Below are 22760 nucleotides of genomic sequence, written 5' to 3' on the forward strand. Positions count from 1 at the left end.
CAAAAAATCAGAGGAAGTAGAAATGAAAAAAAGATTGGCCAAAAGCAGACAATTGTTGAAACTGAACGATAGTTACATGTCTCTCTGCTACTGTGTGTACAAAAACTTAAGTTAAAAAACAAGCAAACTGGCTCAGCACAGTGGCTCACACCTGTAATCCCAGTAATCCCAACATTTTGGGTGGCTGAGGCGAGAAGATCACTTGAGCCCAGGGGATAGAACCTGTAGTAAGCATGACTGTGCCACTGCATTCCAGCCTGGGTGGCAGGGTGAGATTGTGTCTCTTTTTAAAAAAAAAAAAAAAAAAAGGCAAACTAAGAAAAAAATGTCCAAAGTAAAAAACCACTTGGAAGACTGAGCTCCTAGTGCAAAACGGACTACAAAAGGTATGGGGGCGGGGGGAGGAAGGGGAATCTAATACTGTAAAGTATCACAAAATTATCCAATAATAAAGCCCATATGTTTTCATCCTAAAGCTATTGTTTTAGTTATAAATTACTTGACAAAACGTCTCCAACATAGGTCAGTCTCTTTCAAAGTGAAGGGCAGGGAGACTGGTGGGTAGAACTGACCTCAAGCCTCACCAGGCTTTTCAAGTCAAATGATCTTCGAGAAATTATTTTTAACTTTTTGAGCCTGTTTCCTCATCTGCCAAATGAGTAAATGGTGACTTTGTTGCCTAACAAAGTGCTGTGTGGACGAAATGAGAATATATTATAACGGTGCAAAAATGCTAGAGAGTAAACTCAGGGCACAACTGCTCAGAAAATCGTATGATTCACTACTTACTACCCATAAAGAAAAATCTGACAGCTCAACACTTTTTGAAAATACCAATTCTCTCATTAATTCCTTTTATAACATATGACTGGCTGCCCCAGATGCATGATGTAAATTATCTAGATTTAAATGCCTCCCCTCTCAACTCAAAGGAAACAAGTCAGGAGGGAAAAATGCTTTCATTTTCCACTGGCAGATGCATGTCTTATTCGTGTGTGTATATCTGTGTTTGTTTCCACCAAGAAAGTAAATGCTAACCAGACTCTTCCGTTTACTTGTACTTTGTAGCTAAATCACTAACAACAAGGGAAGGCAGAGTGGCAGTGGGGAGGGTGGGGGCTATGGAGTCAGGCAAACACTAGCAGTGTAATGTGAGGGTTAAAAACAGCCTGCATAAAGTACTCAGTACAGGCTGGGCATGGTGGCTCATGCCTATAACCCCACCACTTTGGGAGGCCAAGGCAGGCTGATCACTTGCGCTCAGGAGTTCAAAACCAGCCTGGGAAACATAACAAAAAAAGTACTCAGTACACAGAGCTGGTACTCAAAAAATGACAGCCAACTCTGTGACTGGTTATTTCTAGGCCAACAGAGGACAGCAGGTTGCAAACACTAAAAGGACAGACTAGGGATCTCGCTTTAGCATTCAGGTCTGCTATGCATCTGTGGCACAACCTTCAGGAAATTTAGTAACTGGGTTTTTCCAACTGCTCTATGTAGTTGGTAGGCATATATATAAAGCCCAGAGAGATAGACTTAACAGTATTTGGAAAACTTTTATCAGATCTACCTTCAAAATTTATAAATCAAATGTAGTTTTGCTACAATCTTCATAATTTTACTCAAATATCTGAATGCCAACTACATTAAAAACAAAACAAAACAAAAAACCTAAAGCTAAAGAGAGGGGGGGATGTCCCTGAGGTACTTACAATCTACTAAAAGTGAAGACATAAATGAACATGAATAAGAGCATGACTTAATTCACCAGCCTATCACTAACAAAATTATCCCAAAGTCAGGAGGAAAAAAAATCCTACTTCCATGGCCATCTGGTTGGTATGTAATACCCTGTCAGGAAGTTCTTTTACAAGTCTAACCTAAATATGTCATGTCTCAGCAGAAGCCTATTTCCTGTTTGTTCTTTTTCATTAGCATTGCATGCATATCTGCATTTATAGCATTTTTTTCTTGAGGATGGGTCTGAATAGACAGGATAAATTGAGTTGAACCCTCTGTAAACCTACTTCATCATCTGTGAAATGGAGAAACAGCACCCACCCCACAGAGCTTTTGGGAGTATTACATGAGATGATATAGGTAGGGCGACCAGCACAGCAGTTCCCAACATACCAAAGGTTCTTTTTTTGTTTTTTTTTTGGAGACAGAGTCTTGCTCTGTTGCCAGGCACCAGGCTGGAGTGCAGTAGTGCAGTCTCGGCTCCTTACAACCTCCGCCTCCCAGGTTCAAGCAATTCTCCTGCCTCAGCTTCCTGAGAAGCTGGGACTACAGGCATGCACCACCACACCTCGTTAATTTTTATATTTTTAGTAGAGACAGGGTTTCACCATGTTGGCCAAGATGGTCTCAATCTCTTGACCTCATGATCCACCTGCCTCGGCCTCCCAAAGTGCTGGGATTACAAGCGTGAACCACAGCGCCCAGCCTAGAGTAGGCTCTTAACAGCAGTGTCTGCAGATTCTGTATTTGTTCAAACTCTTACACACAAAATGCGCAAGGCTTGGGATATGATGGCACTGACTTAGCAGCATTTTATTTATTGGAAGGCAGTGCATTCACTTGCCTTGCTATGAAAAATATTACCATTATTAAAGCAGTAGCAGCACCTGCTGGGCCAGCAGTGAGTGCTTATTTTGATTGCACTTTGTGGAAATAAGGAGTATCTAATTTTATGTAAACGCTATTAATGTGAATAAACATTACAAGGAAAAGGAAATGGGCATCATAAAAAAGTGATTAATGAAACACAAAGGAAGGCTCTCCACATTTCAAAACAGTGAAGACAATCAAATTTTATTTTGTGCGTAACTGGGCAGTGAAGAAGCTGTTTGATGGAAGTAAAGCCGTTAGTCCTCACTGGACCTTTAAGCAGGCTCCCTTATTTAACACTGAGGAAAAAACCAATCAAAACAGAAATTTTCCCAAATAGAGCCAAGTTGCCCTGCCTGGTCTTCCATCCATCCTGGGTATCCATGGAAAGATTATTCAAAGCCCACCATGCCATCACTTTGGATTTAGTGGCAATGGGATGTTTCTTCTCTGGCCATACCCTATGTGGAATGCTGATATTTCCTTACCACATCAGCAAAGCTAAAAGAAGGCAGCACAATGCTCTGACCACAGTCATTCCAAGTATCCCAAATGAATACACAGCAGAAAGGATCAAGGGGAGGTGAGACTTGCAGAGGGAAGGGTAGAGAAACTAACATCTTCCAAATGTCACTGAGTGCCAGGTATCTGCCTCCTACTGGTTCTCCCAACAGCTGTGAGGTACCATCATTTCCATTTAACTGTCATGTCAATGAAAAATGAAGATGAGGCTAGAAGAACTGGATCTAGTCCCAGATTTGCTGTGTGATCTGGGTATAAATGGTGTGCTTTCCTATCCTCCTACTCTCCTCTGAGGACCACCATCACCCCCAGGCTGAAGGGGAGGACTGAGCCCCACCCATCACATAACCCCCTCATCCTGGCCAAAGCTGAGTGGAGCAAAGGTGGTCTCCTGACCCAAGTAGGGTCAATCCAATCCTCCTTCCCAGATATGCCTGCCCCAGAATCAGGCAGACACCAATGTGGTATAGGGCACTGGAGCTGGGAGTAATTTAGTGCCGGAGTTACCATCATCTACCATTTGCCCCAAAGAGAACACCCTCATTTTGTTTCATTCTTGCCCCTCATGTTCCATAAATCCTTCCAGTAAGTCCCCATTTTGTTTTAAGTAATGTATTTTGTTTTGCTGGGGGAGAGGAAGGAATCTGTTACAACAAAACAGCCTAACACCTGGGTTTTCTGGGCCTCAGCTTCCTCATCCACAAAAAGAGCTGGACTAGATGGTCTCTAAGGCCTTTTCCAGTTCTATAGCATGTGCATCATAATAACATAGTCATCACTATACTTACAGCCCACTGCGTGCTGGGTGCTATACCAGGCACTGGGGACATGGCAAGCCTGACCCTAGCCTTTGGGTACAATGCTACAGAAATGCAAGGTATCCAGGCTGTTTTAATAATAGAGCTAAGAAGAGCTTACATTTTCCTCCACCCAAAACGCATCTGGCAGGGAAACGGATGGCCTAGATTGACTTACCCAACTCTGCTTTCTACAATAGTTGGTGCCAAAATGTAGTCGTCTTTTGGGCTTTACCTCCTTTTCCCAGCTTGTAAGTGGCTAAATTGGGTGCTGTCTTATCAAAGGGACACATATTCCAGTTCTTTGGGGGAAAATTATACCATAGCTCGGCATTAAAATTCAGTTCTTACATAACTGACCACAAACAGTACCATGCCACAGGGCTGTTCAGACAAGGCTCTGGGCTGGAAAGAGCCTACTGTGAAGTACCGGATTCTGTTAAGACCAAGTAGAGTCAAGTGCCTCCTGATCTGACCTAACTCCTGCCCACAAATAATTAAAACTCATTTTACTGACACTGAAAACAAGGTATGAAGCACACAGAAATGAAAATTCAAGGAGAGATCCCTTTTGCTTTAAGGCTCCTGCCTCCAAACCAAAATAGAATTCCTTGTGGTCTCAGTGCTTCAAGCTGTAATCAGTAAAGCACACAACCTAACTGCCATGCTCTGTACCAGTCAGAGCATAAATGTTTCACCTCCCCACAAATGACCACAATCAATCAATTATGCAAGTACATAATAGATACCTGCATTTATTATGTAACAGAGAAAACAGCTCATTACCCCAAAGCCCCAGCAAGAATCAGAAGGAGCAGCTTTGACCAACCAATGGAGGGGACTCAACAAGTGGGGTGTAGAAGCAAGGAGAAAGATTACAGCAATGACACAAGGAAGCATGGGCAATGCAGTTGCACTGGTAGAGCCCATCAGGCTGGCCTGGGTCAAAGTTGGCAGCACTGGTCACTGGTTCCCTTACTTCAGAGAGTACAGGGCCCACTAAGGGCTGACTATACAGTTACACTGAGTTGACAGTCTGCTTCAGATCAAACTGGCTGTGACCACGACCCACCATGGTCAGTGTTTGATGTTGCCCCAGTCCCCTCTTTGGTTCCATCTGTGCCTCCCCAATCTAGGTCCTTGATGTTCACACACCTGACTTCATCTCTCTGTCATCTGACCTCATGATTCACCCTTCAAAAATGAGTCTATCAAGTCTCATCTTCTCAGTTACACATGTAATGGTCTAATGCAATAATACAGGGCAATAGCAACAAGGATAATAAGAACAATCATTTATAGAGCATTTAACGCACCAGGAACTGCTGTAAGCACCTTACGGATACTGACTCACTGAGAAGTAGGTACTTATCCCCATGAGGAATGCAGGACACAGTAAGGCTCAGTAACTTGCCCAACACACGCTAGAAGTAATAGGGATGCAATTAACCTAAGAAAGAGAACTTCACCCTCCTCAACCCAAATATTGCCACTGGTCCTCAATACAGAGCAGTCCTGCCCATCTATCTCTCCCTTGACACCCATAGGGCCATGCATTACCAACACATTAGGTCACTTGATGAGTGCCTTCCATGCATTGTCTCCTTTAATACTCAAAAAGCAATGCCATTTATTTATCAAATGGGAAAACAGAGGCTTAGACATGAAGTGATCTCTAGTCCCAAACCTTACTCATGCTTAAAAAATACATGAGGAAATGGCCAAGACCAAGATCTGGCTTTAGTCCCTAAATGACTAGGTTACATAATATGGAAACCATCTCTCTGAGGCTCCCTGGACAAATAGACAATAAAGGTTTTAAAGGTCTGCATAGTGTTTGAACATCCAACACCACAAATGGCTTCTAATGAAAGGCTCCTAGCCTGACATCAGGGAAGTCTACTGTGGCCTTGCACAGCATGACTTCTGAGACCAGGACTTAATGTCAGCAGACAGGGCGAGCAAGATCCTGTTCCAAACTTATGGTTTACCCTCTACTCTTTCTACCTAGAAGCATGTTCCACAGAGTGACACTGGGGAGGACTCCCATATCGTGTATTGCCTGTCCCCACAGCCCTGTTAAATAGCAGAGTGCAAATAGCCCTGAGTTGGGAGTTAGCAGCCCTGAATTCAAATTTCTGCATGGTTTCCTTCTCATCTTTGGGCCTCAGTCTCCACCTCTCGAAGCAATAGGACTAAACTAGTTCTGGTGGGTCCCATCATTCATGAGGTTTCTCCCATGGAGATACAAAGCCCTTCTAGGAAGCCAATCACCTGAATGAGGTAACACTGCTTTCCCACTTTGCAACTGGCAATCCATGCATCTGATCAGCAGAAGATAATTAGTGCTACACCACCGAGCTGATGCATTTCAGCCAAAAATCAAACACATTTGGCATGAGAGTTATGCCAAACCAAGTTACTAGCGGTGTCCACTAATTTCTCTGCAAAGCAGCTATAGGCCCCCATCACAGCTTTCACGAGCCTCTTGGAGATCAGGCTTCCAGGCTAACAAATCTCAAACAGATATTCTCCAAGGTCCCTTTTGCTTGGACACTTAGCAATTCCCTAAATAACTGACACCTAGCAAAAACACATGGCTATTGTATGGCCAGGAAGCTGGAAGCAGAGAGCCAGAGAGCCCTGCAGAAACTGCAACTGAGAGTACTGATTCTTTAGCCAGGGCTCTGGGCAGCTCATAGGCAAATCAGGTTGGGTCAATAGTCCAAGAGTAAGCATGCCAGAGGGAGCTGGAAGCAATAGGGTCATTTTCACATCTGTCCAGTCCAAAGAGGACTGCTGGCAGCACTGTCTTTGATGACAAAAGGCAGAGATTTAAAGAGAGGTCCAGCAAGAGGTCTCAGAAGAGTAGAGAAAAGCAACTGTCTTTTCATTTTTCTTCCCTCTCCCAAACTGTTTCTCTCTAGCACTAGAAATCAAATAGAGATAAGAAAAATAATTAATAGATGCCTTTCTCATGGGTCTTGCAAGGCATAAAAACCTGTCAGACGGGAAGCATAAAACACAGAGAAATACAGAAGAAACAGAATAGGTTTTCAATGCAGACATTCTGCATTCAGAGCCCAAGTCTACCATTTACCACTGTGTGAGCTTGGGCAAGTCATTTAATGTCTCTAGCCTTTGTATACTCATATATAAAGCAATAATAAGAATACCACTAGAATAAGCTTTTATTGGATGATAGGTATAAAAAATGTTTTTTAAACCCTGAAGATGAATTTGAAGGTGTGTCAGGCAGTTCCTGTGTTGTTATAAAGGAATATCTGAGACTGGGTAATTTATAAAGAAAGGAAATTCTGCAGGCTGTACAAACATGGCACTGGCATCTGCTTAGTTTATGGGGAGGCGTCAGAGAGTGTTTAGTCATGGCAGAAGAAGAAGTGGGAGCAGGCACATCACATATCAAAAGCAGGAGCAAGAGAGAGAGAGAAAGTGGAGGACCCAGACTTTTAAAAAATTGGAACTCATGAGAACTGAGCAAGAACTCACTTATCATCAAGCGGATGATGATGATAATCCATTCATGAAGCATCCACCCCCTGATCCAATCACATCACACCAAGCCCCACCTCCAACACTGGGGATTATGTTTCAACTTGAGGTTTGGAGGGGACAAAAATCCAAACCATATCAGAAGGACAAAAAGCATTAGTATGGAATATCCAGCTAACAGGTTTGTGCCGTGTTTTAGAAAGAGCATGAGTTCCAACATCCAAAATTTCCTTCTCCCTTTCATTCTATGGACAGATACATACACTCACGGACCTTTGCTGGTGCCATCCAGACAAAACTCATTGCAAGTACCCCCAGACTGGGTCAAAAGTTTGGGCCACAGCCTTGACTTCTGTGTGGAACAGAGCATTATGGGAAGGTTTGTTTGCCTTTTGTTGTAATATTTTCAAGAGGTCAAAGACAGAACCAAACATACTTTCTTTACCTTAAGCAAAAGCATAAATCTTAATTTTATCTAAATCTGTCCCGAGTTTTTTTTTAAGACTATAATCTCCTTGGGGGTAATTAATGGGCTCCTTAAGTTTAGCAGCTGCAATATACAGTAGCACTTCCTATTAAGTTTACCAGCTTTCAAAATTTAAGAGGTAATGCACTTGCATTCTTAAGCAAGGAGAGCTGATAAACGAGATCAGATGTCAAGCCCTGACCACAGAATTCCCATGTGTAAGATTCCACAGGAAAACACTTAAGGACCTAACAGTATTTATCAGACTGATGACCTCTATCATCAGCATGGAAGACACCCAAAAGCATGTCAATAAAGGCTGAAACTTAAATGGAAGGTGAGGAACACAAACGAAGTCTGACTGGCGTGCAAGAGGACTCGATAAATCCCAAATCTGATACTGGTTGTATGACTTGGGCAAAATATTTAACTGCTGTAATCCTGTTTCTTCATCTATAAAATGAGACCACCGATAATAGTAGAATGAAGAAAAGTATTAAATAATAGTATGTACAGGGTTTGCACATAGTAGGAATGTTACTGTTATGAGATAGATCTTGATACTGAATCTACATTCCACATATTCATTCATTTCATCAAACATTTCTATGTCTTCAGAAAGAACTGAACACACCATGTGAATAAGTTAAAAAAAAAAAAGCCTCCAATGCCAGACCCACATTTGACTGACAGCTCCCTTAAGAAAACTTTTAGACTGCATTTTTTGAGGACAGGGTTCATCATCATTGTATCCCTGGGCCTAGCACACTGCTGGGCACATAAAAGGCACTGAACAATCTGTACATTGACTACATGGTAATTTGAGTGATTTCACTTGTATTCCTAGGATGAACGTTCTATACTATTTCCCTCCCCTATGAACTGCCCCTTTCTACCCTGTTAGGAGTTTTAGCCTTATTTATTTATTTCTTAAAGACCACTAGCTTCGCCATCATACAATCCAGATAACTCCAATACCTCAGGAGGACTTGGAAAATGGCTTGTATATAGCAGGGGCTCCCCAAAAATGTGTTGAACAAATGCTGTTCATGGATTATACCCAAATGAGTTCCCATATTTAAATCTGAAAACTCATATCCAAATATATGAAAGTACAGGGAAAAAAACAGTATATTTAAATATCACTATTAAGAACTCTCTGAAATACAAACATGAAGAAACACTAAGCCTCCAAGGAACTTAGGCACCTGTTTAATGAAACCAAAACTTGAAAGTGCAATGACAGCAAAGTCTCCTATGTTCCCTACAAAGCCACTGAAATATGTTTTGTAGACACTTAGAATACCTATTTTATGTCTTAAATGTTTTAAGATTTCTAAACTCTGGGTCCGGAGTGGTGGCTCATGCCTGTAATCTCAGTACTTTGGGAGGCTGAGGCAGCCGGATCACTTGAAGTCAGGAGTTTGAGATCAGCCTGGCCAATATTGTGAAAACCCATCTCTATTAGAAATACAAAAATTAGCCAGACATGATGGCATGCAATTGTAGTCCGAGTCACCCGGGAGGCAGAGGTGGGAGAATCGCTTAAACTAGGGAGGTGGAGGCTGCAGTAAGCCGAGATCGCACCACTGCACTCCAGCCTGGGTTACAGTGTGAGATCCTGTTTTAGGGGGAGAACAGGGTGAGACTTTTAAACTCCAATTTATTTACTAACCACTTGACCTTAGACACAAATCATTTCATCTCTCTCAGCCTCAATTTTCTTTCCTATAAAATGAAGATGATAATTGTCCCTCTTTCAGAGAGCTCAAATGAGAGATTAAATGTAAGCATTCATTCCATGTGTCTACAGCAGGCCTGGTATTGAGCAGCTGCTCAATAAATGGGCAGAACTTGCCTCCTTCATTGCCACTAAATTAAAATATGGCCCAATATAAAGTACCCAAGTAGACCTTCATTTATCATGTTAGACACTCTCTCCTTCAAAGGTACTAAGTATTAGCCACTCTATGCCTGTCCCTTCTAATGTCTGGGTCACAGTGGTCCTAAAATGCCTGCCTGCTCCTGTTTAGGGAAAATGCTTATACTCTCCCAGTCAATTACTTGTAACTTACAAATGGTCATGAGTAAAATGGCACATGTCAGTGTGCTTTCATTGCTGAATAAATAAAACACTGGGATTTTGCTTAGAAAACATGCACATACCAAGACAAAACCTTAGCAGAATATCAGCTGATCCATTCCTGCCTCCCCAAGGCAGCCACTCACTGTGTGCCAGCCAAACCGTGACCCCCATAGCCATGTGTAACACTTTGCCCCAAAAGGTGAAGCCAACTGGTAAACTCCTTTTTGCCTCTTCTTACCATGTTTATTTATTTATTTATTTATTTTGAGATATGTTCTCTCTTTGTCACCCAAGCTGGTGTGCAGTGGTGTGATCCTGGCTCATTGTAATCTCGGCCTCTCGGGTTTATATGATTCTCCTGCCTCAGCCTCCCAAGCAGCTGGGACTACATGCATACGCCATCATGCCTGGCTAATTTTTTTTGTAGAGATGGGATTTCCCTATGTTGGCCAGGCTGGTCTCGAACTCCTGACCTCAAGTGATCCACCTGCCTCAGCCTCCCAAAGTGCTGGGATTATAGGTATGAGCCATTGTATCCAGCCTTTCCTATCACATATTTCTGATCTACCGCCCAGAGTGCTCATCACAGATATATAACTAAAAGCACCAACATCTGCATAACACACCACATTCTTTACCAAGGTGACATAGTTAAGGGGAGAGTGTGGGTTAATTTGAGGCTCCAATCCTGGAGATCTAACAGTTTTTCAGTTGAGCTCCATGTATGTTAATTAGTGATCCAAAGAGCGAAAAAGGTCATAAACAAACAGGAAGGTACTTACTAGTACTAGGAAAATATTTTTTTAAAGAGAGAATTCCAAGTTACCCAAATTAATTCCTATTCCATCACCAAAAAGTACCCAAAAGTTCTCTTCCTAAGAGTAACCACAAAATAACAAAAGCCACATTCTTAAAGTTTCCAAATATCTCACTTGTGAAGCATATGCCAACAAAATTTTGTGGTATGCCCCCAAAATTTTTCTTTTATTTTGAGTGTGGTAATCTTAAGCCCATTTTTAAAAAACTGAATTGTGATCACCTAAGATATTGTAATAAGGCACTACCTGCATATATATAAGCAGAGAGGGAAAAATTAAAATTCAACAATGGTAGCTATCCATCAGTAAAATAACCTAAAGTGTACCTGTTACATCTATGTAAAACAGAGACCAACCTCAAGAATTAAAATATGCAGACTGGAGACAATGTTTTCCTGACCAATACCTTACTCAAGCTCAGAGGAATTATAAAATTATTGTGCCATACTGAATGAAACATTTACAGTTATATTTTTGAGAACATGGGTATCATCAATGCACTGTAACATGGTATTTCAAACTTCTAGCCTGGTTCCAAGTTCGTAGGTGACCACACTTGCATTACAGTTAAATCTATTTTTCTACCTAATCTTACAAAAGTATTTCTCATTAAAAAAAAAAAAAACTGCTTTAATTGCTTTTAAATTGAGTAACCTTAAACTAATAACAACAGCAACTGCTTGTAATTTAACATTAACCCTCTACTCCAGGATTGCTGCAAAATATGTTCGCACACCCCTACAAACAGCATCACCAAATACTTAACTTTATCACACCCTTCACAAACAGAACACAGCAACACTATCTGAGTGTGCAGGAAGAGAACGTTAAAGTAACTGACAGCTCTATTAGCAGGCACCAAAGAACTCATCTAGAAGGAAAATAACCGCTCAGTCTAATCAATGCCACATCCTTAGAAGTATATACAATTAGTACAGAAAGGGGATGCAAAATGCTCCTATATCAGCATGTTTCAATTTATTAAAATTAAGTGAAGGACAGACCTATGATGGGGTTCAATGCCTAGCAACTGTTTAATGCCAGACAAGTGTAACAGACTGGCAGTTCACAAAGCCGAAAAGAAAAAAATCCATTTACCTCTGGTTTTCAAACAAATCTAGTTAGGTGCTATTTCTCCATCCGCTTCACAACTCACTCCCATCACCCAATACTGACTCCAGAGAGAACTCTGGAAGCATGCCGAATGACACATTCAGTCACAGCAACAAGCAGGCAAGATAGGACCCAGCACTAACAGAAGTCTCTCCCCTCTTAAAATTTAGGACCCCTCTACTTCTAAATCCCAGTTCTACCTGTGTGGAAACATGAGTATCAAGCTCATTTCAAGAGCAGTCAGCCCACAGAAGCCCAAGCTTCCCCATATTACAGAGGGCCGTCCTTGGGAGGGGGGTGCTTACATTAGAAGGAGCTGCCCAGACCTCAGACAAACCAGCCACAGCATAACCCACCCAGGGAAAACCATCTCCCTTCCTACCTTCCACCCAGTGTTGCCTTTTTCAGTTGAAATACGTTTGCCTTGTTTGAAGGGGAGGGATGCTTTATGACACTTGATGATGCTGAGTTCCAGGGCAAATATCCTATTTTTATCCTGGCCCCAGAGGCTTCTGCAGCTCCTTGGCTTGCAGGTTCCTCCTTGCCCATGGCACTCTATCATTAATTCACTGAAAATTCTAAAGAAAATCCATTTGGCCTTGGCCCTGCCCCCACACCCCCACCCACCCGCAACGCTTTCCTGAAGGGTCCAGATAAGTGCAGCTGACTATAGCCTTAGGCCTCCTGCGTCCTCTCTGGTCAGTTCAAGCTGGCTACATCGGCCTCAGATGTCCCCGCAGGAAGGTCCTGCTGGCGCAGCAACCCTGCGCCCTACCAAACCCTCTGGGTTAGGGGAGCGGGTGGGAACCTATGTGCACAGATCTCTTTCCATCTGGGCTTCAAGCACCAGAGACTAGCAGGGAGGAGTGCTGGAGTGGAGACAGTCCCAGCCTGAGTTCTCTCTGTCTCCTTTGGGATTTTTCCACCGGCCCTTGCCTTCGCAGCTACGCCTGCCTGGCCCAGCCGGGCCGCTGAGAGGTGCGTTGACTGCCCATCTCCCTTACTGGTGACCTTGGCTGCGCTGCTTCGCCTCTGTGCCCTCGGTGGCCCGACGCCACCTACCTCAAGGGTTATAGGAGGGTCACGAAGATGTGGAAGCGCTGAACAGTGCCTGCCAGGGAGAGGACTTCCCTCTTCTGCGCCCCCCCGGAGTGCCCACAGCTCGCTCAGTCCTCTCCCACCTCCAACCCCCAGGCCTTACACCCCGTAGGACCCCGGAAAGGACGGGGGGATGGGGACGGGGCCGTCGGTCCGACGTCCCTTATTCACCCAGCGACTCCTGCAGGGGGTGTGGCGCCCCCGGCCCCCACGTCCCCTAACTCGCAGCTGCGTGCGAAAGGAGACCCTCCCGCAGCGCAGCGGCGGCAGTGAGCGCGGACCGCGGGATCCCGGCCCGACCTACCTCCTCCAGCAGGGTGACGGTGTTCCTGCAGTTGTGCAGCCGCGTGGTGAAGCTGGACGTGGTGGGCGAGTTGTAGTCTTCGGTGGTCTCGGCGATGAACTCCGAGACAGAGATCTGGTCCGGCATCCTGCCGGGGGGACGAGACACAAGCGGGGGCGGGGGGTGAGTCACGGCGCAGGCTCCGGGGGCCGCTGGCCGCCCGGCGGCTCATGAACCCCGGTGCGCAGCCCGCCACCCGCCGCCCGGCCTGGCGCGCGGCTCCCGTCCCCGGCGGCGGCGGGAGGGAGGGATGGAGGCGGGCGAAGGCAGGCGGCGGCGGCAGCGGCGCTCGGCGCGGGGCCCTTCAAACTCCGAGCCGCGCGCAAGGCAGGGGGTTCTCTGGGACCCGCCTCCCTCTGCTCATGCCGGCGGCAGCGGCTCTTCAGCGGCGGGGGAGGGGACGCGGCTGCGCGTGGGGTCGCGGCGAGGGTCTGGGCTCCGGCCGCCCGCTGAGGCGTGCGCGGGCTGGGCGGCTCCGGCGGCCGGCGCTGCCTCCTCACATGCGCTGACAGGCGGCGGCGCGGGCCCGACTGAAGCAGCTCAGACTCCCGCGGCGGGCGGGCGGGCGGGCGGCGACCGCGCTGCAGTCACGGGGACAAACAAGGAAGTGTTCTGCGCACGCGCGCGCCCGCCGCCCCGCCCCCCGCCTGCGCCCCGCCCCCGGGCCGGCCCCAGTCCCGCCCCCGCCCGCGCAATGCCCCCGGGGCCTGGCTCGGACGCTGCTGCTCCCGACCCCGGCTGTGCGGCTCCGGAAGCCCGCGTGCCTGTGCCGCCCCCGGAGCGGGTACTGCAGCGAGCTCGTTACGCGAGCGTTTTGCAAGAAGGGGGCCCAAAAAAGTTGAACGTGTTCTTTTATAGTCGCGTGTGGGTGCAGGAAGCGAGGCCCCGGGAGAGCCGCCTCCTACTGCAAGGGCCGCGGACCCCGCAAAGGAGGCGCGGGCGCAGGGGCGGCCTCCCGGGTCCGGGGCTCGCAGCTGCCGGCTCACCCAGCTCCCGCCCTCCTAGGCCGCCCGCCAGCCCCTTCCCTCTGCAGGGTACGTCTCGCCTCTGAAAGGCTGGTTTTGTGCAGTTGCTTTAGGTCGCTACAATGCAGCGTGAAGGCGAATGAAGGGTTTGGGGGTTAAAAAAAATAATAATTTTCTAATCTTTCATTTGCACTTTTTTATTTAACCCGCAGGAACACCGAGGGTCAGGGAATGTAACAGGTATTTCCGAGCTGCAAATGGTATTCGACGCTATGCGGATGCCAAATTTCGGTGGAAAAAGTACCAACAGATACCTCACTCTTCTGTCTTGGCAATTGGCTAATTTTAAAACTAGCTGAATCTACTTAGTCCGAAGAATCCATTTAATTTCTCGCCATTCACTGCGAATGAAATTGATTTAAAAGAAAAAGAAGAAAAAAAAAAAAGCTAGGCCTTTGGGGCCACAGGATTGGTACCTGTAGTTAAAGTCAGGAGAGCCTTTGATAGCCTTAGCGTGGAACGCTGAGCCTCTTCTCCCCAACACACACCCACCACGCCCTACCCCTCACCCCCGGAATTGGGCTCCTGCCATCTTGCACTGTTAAGCCTCAAATCCGTTCGTTCTCTGGTTCTTACCCCTGACTACAAGGGAGTGCCCCAAAGCAGGGATCTTGTCTAAGCCTTTGGCCTGGTACAGAGAAGTAGCCGAGTGGCTGTCAAAATACATCACTTCATTAACTCTCAAATATTTACTAAGCACCAATTTTATGTCCTGGAGATTGAGTAATGCCACGGCCCCTGCTCTCAAGAAGCTTACCATCTAGGATGGAAATAGACAACTCACAAATATATAAAGTGGAGTAAATATAAGAAAGTGAAGGAATCGGTATAGTATAAAGAATCTGCAGAGATGACTTTGCTGACAAGGTGACATCTTGAGAAAAGAATGACAGGAGTAAGTCACCCAGATATCCTGTTGTCTATGGCATCTTGGGCCCTCAGTTGCCTCACACGAAAGCAAAAGATAAGGACACCAACCCCAGGACCTGGCTGTTCTGTTGAGTTCATTGGTGATGGATGAGAAAGTGCTTTGTGCACAGGGAAGCCATTAGAAAAGTGTGAGATGTTCACCTCCCTCTATTGGCTGTACTGAACCTGCACTGTGCCTCTAGAGATATGGTCATCGATGTCCTTTAAGAGGCCATGCTTCAGGTAAGCAAGTGTTCAGCTGACTAAAGGGAGAATTTTGTAAGAGGAATGTACATAAATAAATATTCTTCCCTGGCAAAGGGAATTGAGAAATCAACTTCAAAAGACATTCTTTAAAAAATTAGTAAATAAATAAACGGGCACCCACTCTGTCCTCATTAGCACTTTAAAAGCTTGGTTTGGAGCCAGGCACAGTGGCTCACACCTGTAATCCCAGCACTTTAGGAGGCCGAGGCGGGCAGATCACTTGAGGTCAGGAGATCAAGACCAGCCTGGCCAAAAACCCCATCTCTAGTAAAAATACAAAAATTAGCCAGGGTGCTGGCATGTGCCTGTAATCCCAGCTACTTGGGAGGCTGAGGCAGGAGAATTACTTGAACCTGGGAGGCAGAGGTTGCAGTGAGCCGAGATGGCTCCATTGCACTCCAGCCTGGGCAAAGAAGCAAGACTCCATTTCAAAAAAAAAAAAAAAAAAAAAAAAATGGCTTGGTTTGGGACACACCAGGTTTGAAGTTTTCTAGGGAGACAGCCAGATGATTATAGCAGGCAGCTGAAGATCCCTACCTGGATGTCACTTGCTCATGTGTCGTAGTTGACAGAACATGCTCTTTTGAAGTATGAGCTACCCAGGAGAAAATCCTACCATCTTTTCCCCACATACTAACCAAGTCACCCTGCATCTGGAAAATCTGGAAAATTCTGTGACTTGGAACAAATATGGCCCATACTAATTGAGCTAATTAAGCTCTCTGAGACTCAGCTACCCCACGGAGCACTGAAAACCCACAGTACTTAGACTTCACTCCAAGAAGCCCTTCCTTCCTCCAGGCAGGAAACAAATTCAGACTTGAATTCTTGCATTTATTCCATTTACTCCAAGTAATCTTCTTGTACCTGTCACCTCCACTGGGCTGGCAGTTCCTTTCGTCTTCTTTATCTGGCACTATAGTAAAGAATCAATAAACATGAGCTGTTATTGAAAGCCAAAAGTCAGTGTTTAATTGCCTCAATTCCAAGAGGCCCTGGGTTCCAGAGTTTTCTCTCCTAGTAATTGATGCTGTCATCTTGGGCCTTAGTGCTATTCTTTGTAAAATAAAGGGGTGGGTGTGTCAAAATGACCACAGATTCCTCTCAGCAGGAGCTGATTTGTGTATACACTCAGCTCTGCGGATGCAAAAAAGAAAGATTATTACAATAAGCTAAGCTAACTGCAATGGTAGACAGCTGGGGATTTCTTTCTTGTCTGAATTCACCAGAGACTCCAAACTGCTGCCATCAATTGCTGTTTCAGTTTCATCTGAAGATTATGTTATGTATCTGCTCCTCTCCCCGTCTCCCTCGGCCAAGAAAGGAATAATGTCACAATAAGATATTGTGCTCTGGTAAGTATATACCTCCTCAGACTGGTCTGCAATTACAGTTTCAAAGGTTCACACCTCTACCCACCATTTCTGGAGTTCATGGGCCATAATCCTCTTTAAATTTGAAACTATGCCTCAGTGAAAACCATCTGCACCTCTCATTTTCTCAAATACTCTGAAAACCATTCCTGGATATCTGAAAGCAAATAGAGACTGACTTAGTCAAAACTTAAACGCTGGATTTCTTTGTGTGGAGCTGCCCCAAAATATACACATCCTCTCCAAAGCCAGGAAAACGTGCGTACACACATACTTATACTTGTGTGTACCTGGCTTTATATAAAGCAACCATCATCTTTGTTGTCATCATTATAATAAGACTGTTGAGCCCCCTTGTCCTCCTCATGCCTGCCTCTCACTCTGAGCACTGCTGACTGAGGTAACACTGTGATTATGGCAGAATGCACTTTGTCTCCTTGAAAAAAAGGCAGCAGGAACAGTGGTGGCTTATTCTTCTGAACAGCGATGGCGCTACCGACCCACCTGCCATCAGGGAACTGGCTTTCAGTTACATTTCCAGTTGCAGACCTCACTCTTGTCCATCTGTCTTATAACCAAGGGGGTGCATTTGCAAGATGACTGACCAGAAGCCAGAGGTGGGGGGTAAGGGTGGGGAGTCAGGGGTGCTATCTGGGTCCAAGAAGCCACAAGGAGCTCTTGGTGCTCTGATCTGCAGTGGTAGCTAGCGACAGCATTCATCACAGGCCCCGATGCCCTCATGGAACAGCGACAATGGCTAGAGTGGGAAGGAAACACACTTTTTATTACATGGACCTGAGCTTAAATCTCTACTTTTGTCGATTAGCCTCATTTTCTAAACTATGTTTCAGGTTATTATCTGAAATGAAGTGAGAAGATATGGAAAAATAGGCTGATACATAGTGAATAATCAGCCAATGTGAATTCCCTTTGAACTCCCTTTTTGTGTGAAAGATGACTATAAATACATCTGCTTTCATTCCACGACTCAGATATCTCTAAATTAGTCACTAGGAGGAGGAAAGAAGAAGGAGAGGGGAAGGTTGCACAGTATTTCCCAAAGTCTAGAATCTCCGATTTGGGAATAAACAGTCTTCAGAGATCTCTCTTATTCTCAAAGTATCCCTTGTTAGATCAGCTCCATTAGTGATGGCTTGGATTTTGGAAGTAAATAGATAATATCTAGAGTCAAACTGGAAGAATATCAATCAAGTTCTGAGTTAAGACCAACTCACTAACAAAATAAAAGCCTATTTTCATCCAACACAATCCCTGTAAAGAAGGATAATCTGAGCAAAACAACTTCTAAAGGATGATGGTACGGGGCACTTATTTTGTAGGAGCATGAATTATGGGCTGATTCTCACATAAAAAAGACAGGCTCTGGCCTCTGCCATGAAGCAGCTACTAGACCTTGTTAAAGCATTTCTCTAAGTCTCAGCTTTCATGTCTATAAAATGGGGCAATGAGAGCCCCTATCTCAGTGTTCTGAGAATTCAATGAGCTAAGGCATATAAAGTGTTTAGCAGGGTCTCAGACATCCTAAGTAGACAATTATTTTTCTAATATTATTACAGGAACTTTGAAAACCCTATCAGGAGATAGAAGTTATGATATTCTTGCCAGGTGCAGTGGCACACACCTGTAATCCCAATTAACTTGGGAGGCTGAAAGATGGGAGGACTGCTGGATCCCAGCGGTTTGAGAGCAGTCTGGGCAACATGGCGAGACTGGATCTCAATTTTTTTCAATAAAAAATAAATTCTGATATTCTTGCCAAAACAAAATATTCACCATGACCTGCTATGTACCAGACACTTGGCTAAGTACAGAATTTAGAACACATTTGCCCTTCTTTAAGCCTCATAACAACTTTATGAATTAAGCATACTGATCCCAAATTTACCAGAGAAACCTAAGGCTGCTGAGGTATAGAATGCTACTTTCTCAGCTTCCATCGGGAGCCAGGTACTGCATTGCTTGTTATATATGTAATGTCTGAATTCATTCATATAACAGTCCTGAGATACAAGTATTACAATAATGGAAACTGAGACACAATAAAATCTCACTGCAAGTTAATGTCCCTGAGCCTGGCAGACTCTAAATCCAATGCTTTTTCTCTGCCTGCAAAATTGGTCTCTTTACTGTACTGGGTATAGTGCTACTTTGTTAGATACAGTATTTTTCCCAGCCCAGGCAACCAAAGAAAGTATCCTTATTTCACTTGACAACTTATGGATTCATTTTCTACCATCTTAATGAAGTGGTGGAGGAAAGGAAAGCACTGAAGGAGCAGGAGGAGGGAGGGCTGTACTTGATTCCATGTTTTACGCTGTTAGGCTCATGTTGCCATAGTCTACATAAACTAAAGACTGCTTCTTTCATGTTCTTTATATGAGTGCTTCCCAAGTGCACTCAGCAATTTCATATAATAAAAAAAAGGCCTATTCTAGTCCCAAATGTACTTAATCCACTTTAAATACTCCAGGCAAAACCACTAGAGTTTTCTGTTAAGAGGAGAACATGGTTTGTTTGGAGACAAAAAACTACTCTGTTCTACCTCCCTGTTCCTCTGATGGAAGTAGGAAGAAAAGAGGCAGAATCACGGGAATCCAGAAGACATGTAGTGTAAATATCAACTGAATGAACTCAGGGATGTATTTCTGTTCAGTCCTATGAAAGAATATCGTGTGCTTATTATTATGTGCCCTGTATTATCCTGAGTCATTGCAGGCGTAACCTCACTTAATACTTACAGCAACAATATAGAGCAGGCACTATATTAGTCCTGATGTTATATGCAGGGGAAACCTGAAGCTTAGAGGAAACCTGTCAAGTAGTGGAGGAGGACCCAAGTAATCTGATTTCACAGCATATGTGATCAGCCACCATACTCTGTTGGCTTATCAAAGACAGTGCATAGGTTAACAGTCCCAGGATGCTTTTTCTGTTGGAGTATATGTGTATGTTTTTTCCTTCTGGGGAACTCATTACAAGCCCAATTCAAATGCAAGCTTGATCAGTCTAGAGCGCACTTGCCTTGTCCCATTCCTCCAGGTGGGATTAATCTTGATGTGGTATTTGCTGTCAGCTTCTCTCACTCTGCCTTAAGCAGCTGGAGGATATTGGCATCATTCAGAGGGAGAAACTGAGAACTTCCTCAGCAACAAATAGCTCTATTAGCAGAAGGGCTTGGCTCTGACTCATGTCTTGCTTGAGCTCAGGAGTTCGAGGCTGCATTGAGCTATGATTGCATCACTGCAGCTCAGCACTCCAGCCTGGACAACAGAGCAATCCAGTCGCAAAAAAAAATAAATAAAATAAAAAACACACTGGGGTCTGTAGGGGGTATAATAGGGGAGGGACAGTGGGGGGTGGGGAGTTGGGGAGAGATGGCATGGGGAGAAATGCCAGATATAGGTGTTGGGAAGGAAGGCAGCACATCACACTGTCATGTGTGTACCTATACAACAGTCTTGCATGTTCTTCACATGTACCCCAAAACCTAAAATGCAATTAAAAAATTGAAAAAAAAAGGTTACTATAGAAAATTTTATGTTATGTAAATTTTTCCATAATTTAAAAAAATCTTTTAAATGTTTTCCAAAAAGAAAAAACAAACAAACCCCAAACAAACAAACACCTCGTATCTTCCAACTGAGTATCCTACACTACAGAGTCCCAGACTATCAATCCCTGACAACATTCAGGAACTAAATCCTATCCATGCCTATAACACCTACATCCCCCAGGAATTAAAGCAAGGACAGACGATTCCTGGAGCCCTAGGCTTGGCCTTTTACAAGTACCATCTCCTAAAATCTTCCTAGTAACCTAGCGGGGTAGTGTATTTTCTGCAAGAGAACTCAGAGATATGCACAGTCTGCTCAAGCTCAACAGTTAATAAGTGGAGAAATGCTATTCAGTCAGTCTGAATCCAAACCGTGAATCCAATTCCTTCTCTAGGAAGGCACTGCCTAGTTGGAGTCCCTTGGCGGCCCCCAATAAATGTGTTTTGAATTGAACTGGCTCCCTTTTATGACCTATATCATTTCTAATATAAGTAAAACAACCTCCAATGAAGAAAAATCACAATGTTTTATGGGATTCCTAAAAACTCGCAACTTGCAATCTATAGGAATGAGGGATTTAAAATCTTACTTGTTTCTGAAAACGTAACATACACCAGAAAAATGAGAAAAACGTAACAAAACATCCAGGTTTCTCTTTTTCTTTGATGAATTTAAGTTGAGTTGATCACCTTAATGATGCCCAACTTCTGTGCTATGTCAAGAATGAGAACGTGCCTCTTTTATGGCCCTTTTCAATGGTACCATTTTCCAAATATTTGTATTTCTCCAACTAGACTGTGAGCCACCTAACACCAGGGAGGGCTTCTATCTGTTATTATAGCTCTAAAGCCCCAAGTGTTTACGAGATACTTACTGAATAGATGGAAGGAAGAATGAATGAATGAATGAATGAGCAGAGATTTGTAGCGGGAGGGATATGAGAGGAATTAGGAGAACTGGAGAGATCCAGAAAAGAATAAGATCTACAGAAGCAATCCTGGTTCTTCGAGTTGCTTTCATTATCTTATATCATTATAAGCAATAAAAGCCAGAGAGAATTTTAAGGATCATGTGCTTTCTAGACTTTTCATTTTTTGGATGAGGAAACTAATACCCAAGCAGTTAGGTGACTTGCTCAGTGTTCCCTGACAGATTTGTGGGAGCTGGACCAAATGCCAGGTATCCTGGTTCCCAAGGGCTTCCCACTTCACATTTCCCAGTTACACTTCAAGGATGGGATTAAAGATCTTGAGAAACTCCCATCTACAACAGATTTTGTTGTCTTGGCATCACAGTATCAAGGAATGCCTATGCACAATTGTCTATGATTTAAAAATAACAACAGTACAAAGTTTGGAACAACACCACTTAACTGACATCCCTAATTTGGGGCAAGAAGACTGTGCCCCATGGTACTCACCTAGTTGTGATATTTTTCTAAGCACCCCGCCCTTTACCCAGGGAAGCTTCCCAGCACATGTAGAGTGTAGGTCAAATTTCTCCTCCTCTCAAGTCCAGTTGACTATTGTGACTGACATAGCTCCTTCTCCCTTGGTCATTTTCAGAGCTGAGATCCAGATCAGAGCCTCCTGAGTCTCTAAATACATTCTCCGCTGGGTACAGAGGTATTAGGAGTGAACCAGTCAATTCCGTTCTAATTCACAAACAGTTATTAAGCAGCTTTATAACCTTTCTAGTGGCTAAGAGTGTGCGATCTGGATTCAGATTACCTGGGGTTCAATCTCAGCTCTGCCATTTAATAGGATTTGTTACTTTGGCAAGTTATTTAATTTCAATTGCTTTATCATTAAAGGGAAGATGATGGTAAGACCTCTCTCTTAAGGTTGTTGTAAGATTGAAATGAGATAATCCGTGCAAGATGCTTAGCACAGTGCCTGGTATATAGTAAATGATCAATAAACATTAGCTACTAATATCACTATTTACATTCTAAATAGGTACTCTGCTAGATTCTTTAGAAGCCAAAAATACATTTTAAAACATAAGAGACAACTTCTGTCATCAAGGAGCTCATATGTAGGCAAAAATACTGGTTTTCAACACAAGTGACGGAATGTTCAAATACTTTAAACAGAAAATAAAGGTGTATTTTTAAAATGTGAGCACTTTTCAAAGCTGCTGGGCCTCTGAAATACTACTCCAAAAGAAAAATTTGATAAATGATAGCTATTTGTGACTTTAACACCAAGATGTTTGTGACATGGCATGCCAGGGAGGTCAGCTC

At 44.1% G+C, this 22760-nt stretch overlaps 1 protein-coding gene across 5 annotated transcripts in view; it reads right to left on the minus strand.

The window, feature by feature from the left end:
• Positions 1–22760, minus strand: part of ASAP1 (ArfGAP with SH3 domain, ankyrin repeat and PH domain 1) — a 403505-nt gene that overhangs the window by 302139 nt on the left and 78606 nt on the right. For 4 of the 5 annotated variants that reach the window (XM_032246627.1, XM_032246599.1, XM_032246607.1 and 1 more), the window contains exon 3: positions 13328–13454. The exons of the other annotated variant lie outside the window; for it this stretch is intronic. In XM_032246627.1, the coding sequence (XP_032102518.1) occupies positions 13328–13454 (127 nt within the window). The remainder of the gene's footprint in view (positions 1–13327; positions 13455–22760) is intronic. 5 annotated transcript variants of the gene reach the window in all.

Source organism: Sapajus apella, unplaced genomic scaffold, assembly GCF_009761245.1.
Source record: "Sapajus apella isolate SASKATOON/1434 unplaced genomic scaffold, GSC_monkey_1.0 scaffold3, whole genome shotgun sequence".
Classification (NCBI taxonomy): domain Eukaryota; kingdom Metazoa; phylum Chordata; class Mammalia; order Primates; family Cebidae; genus Sapajus; species Sapajus apella.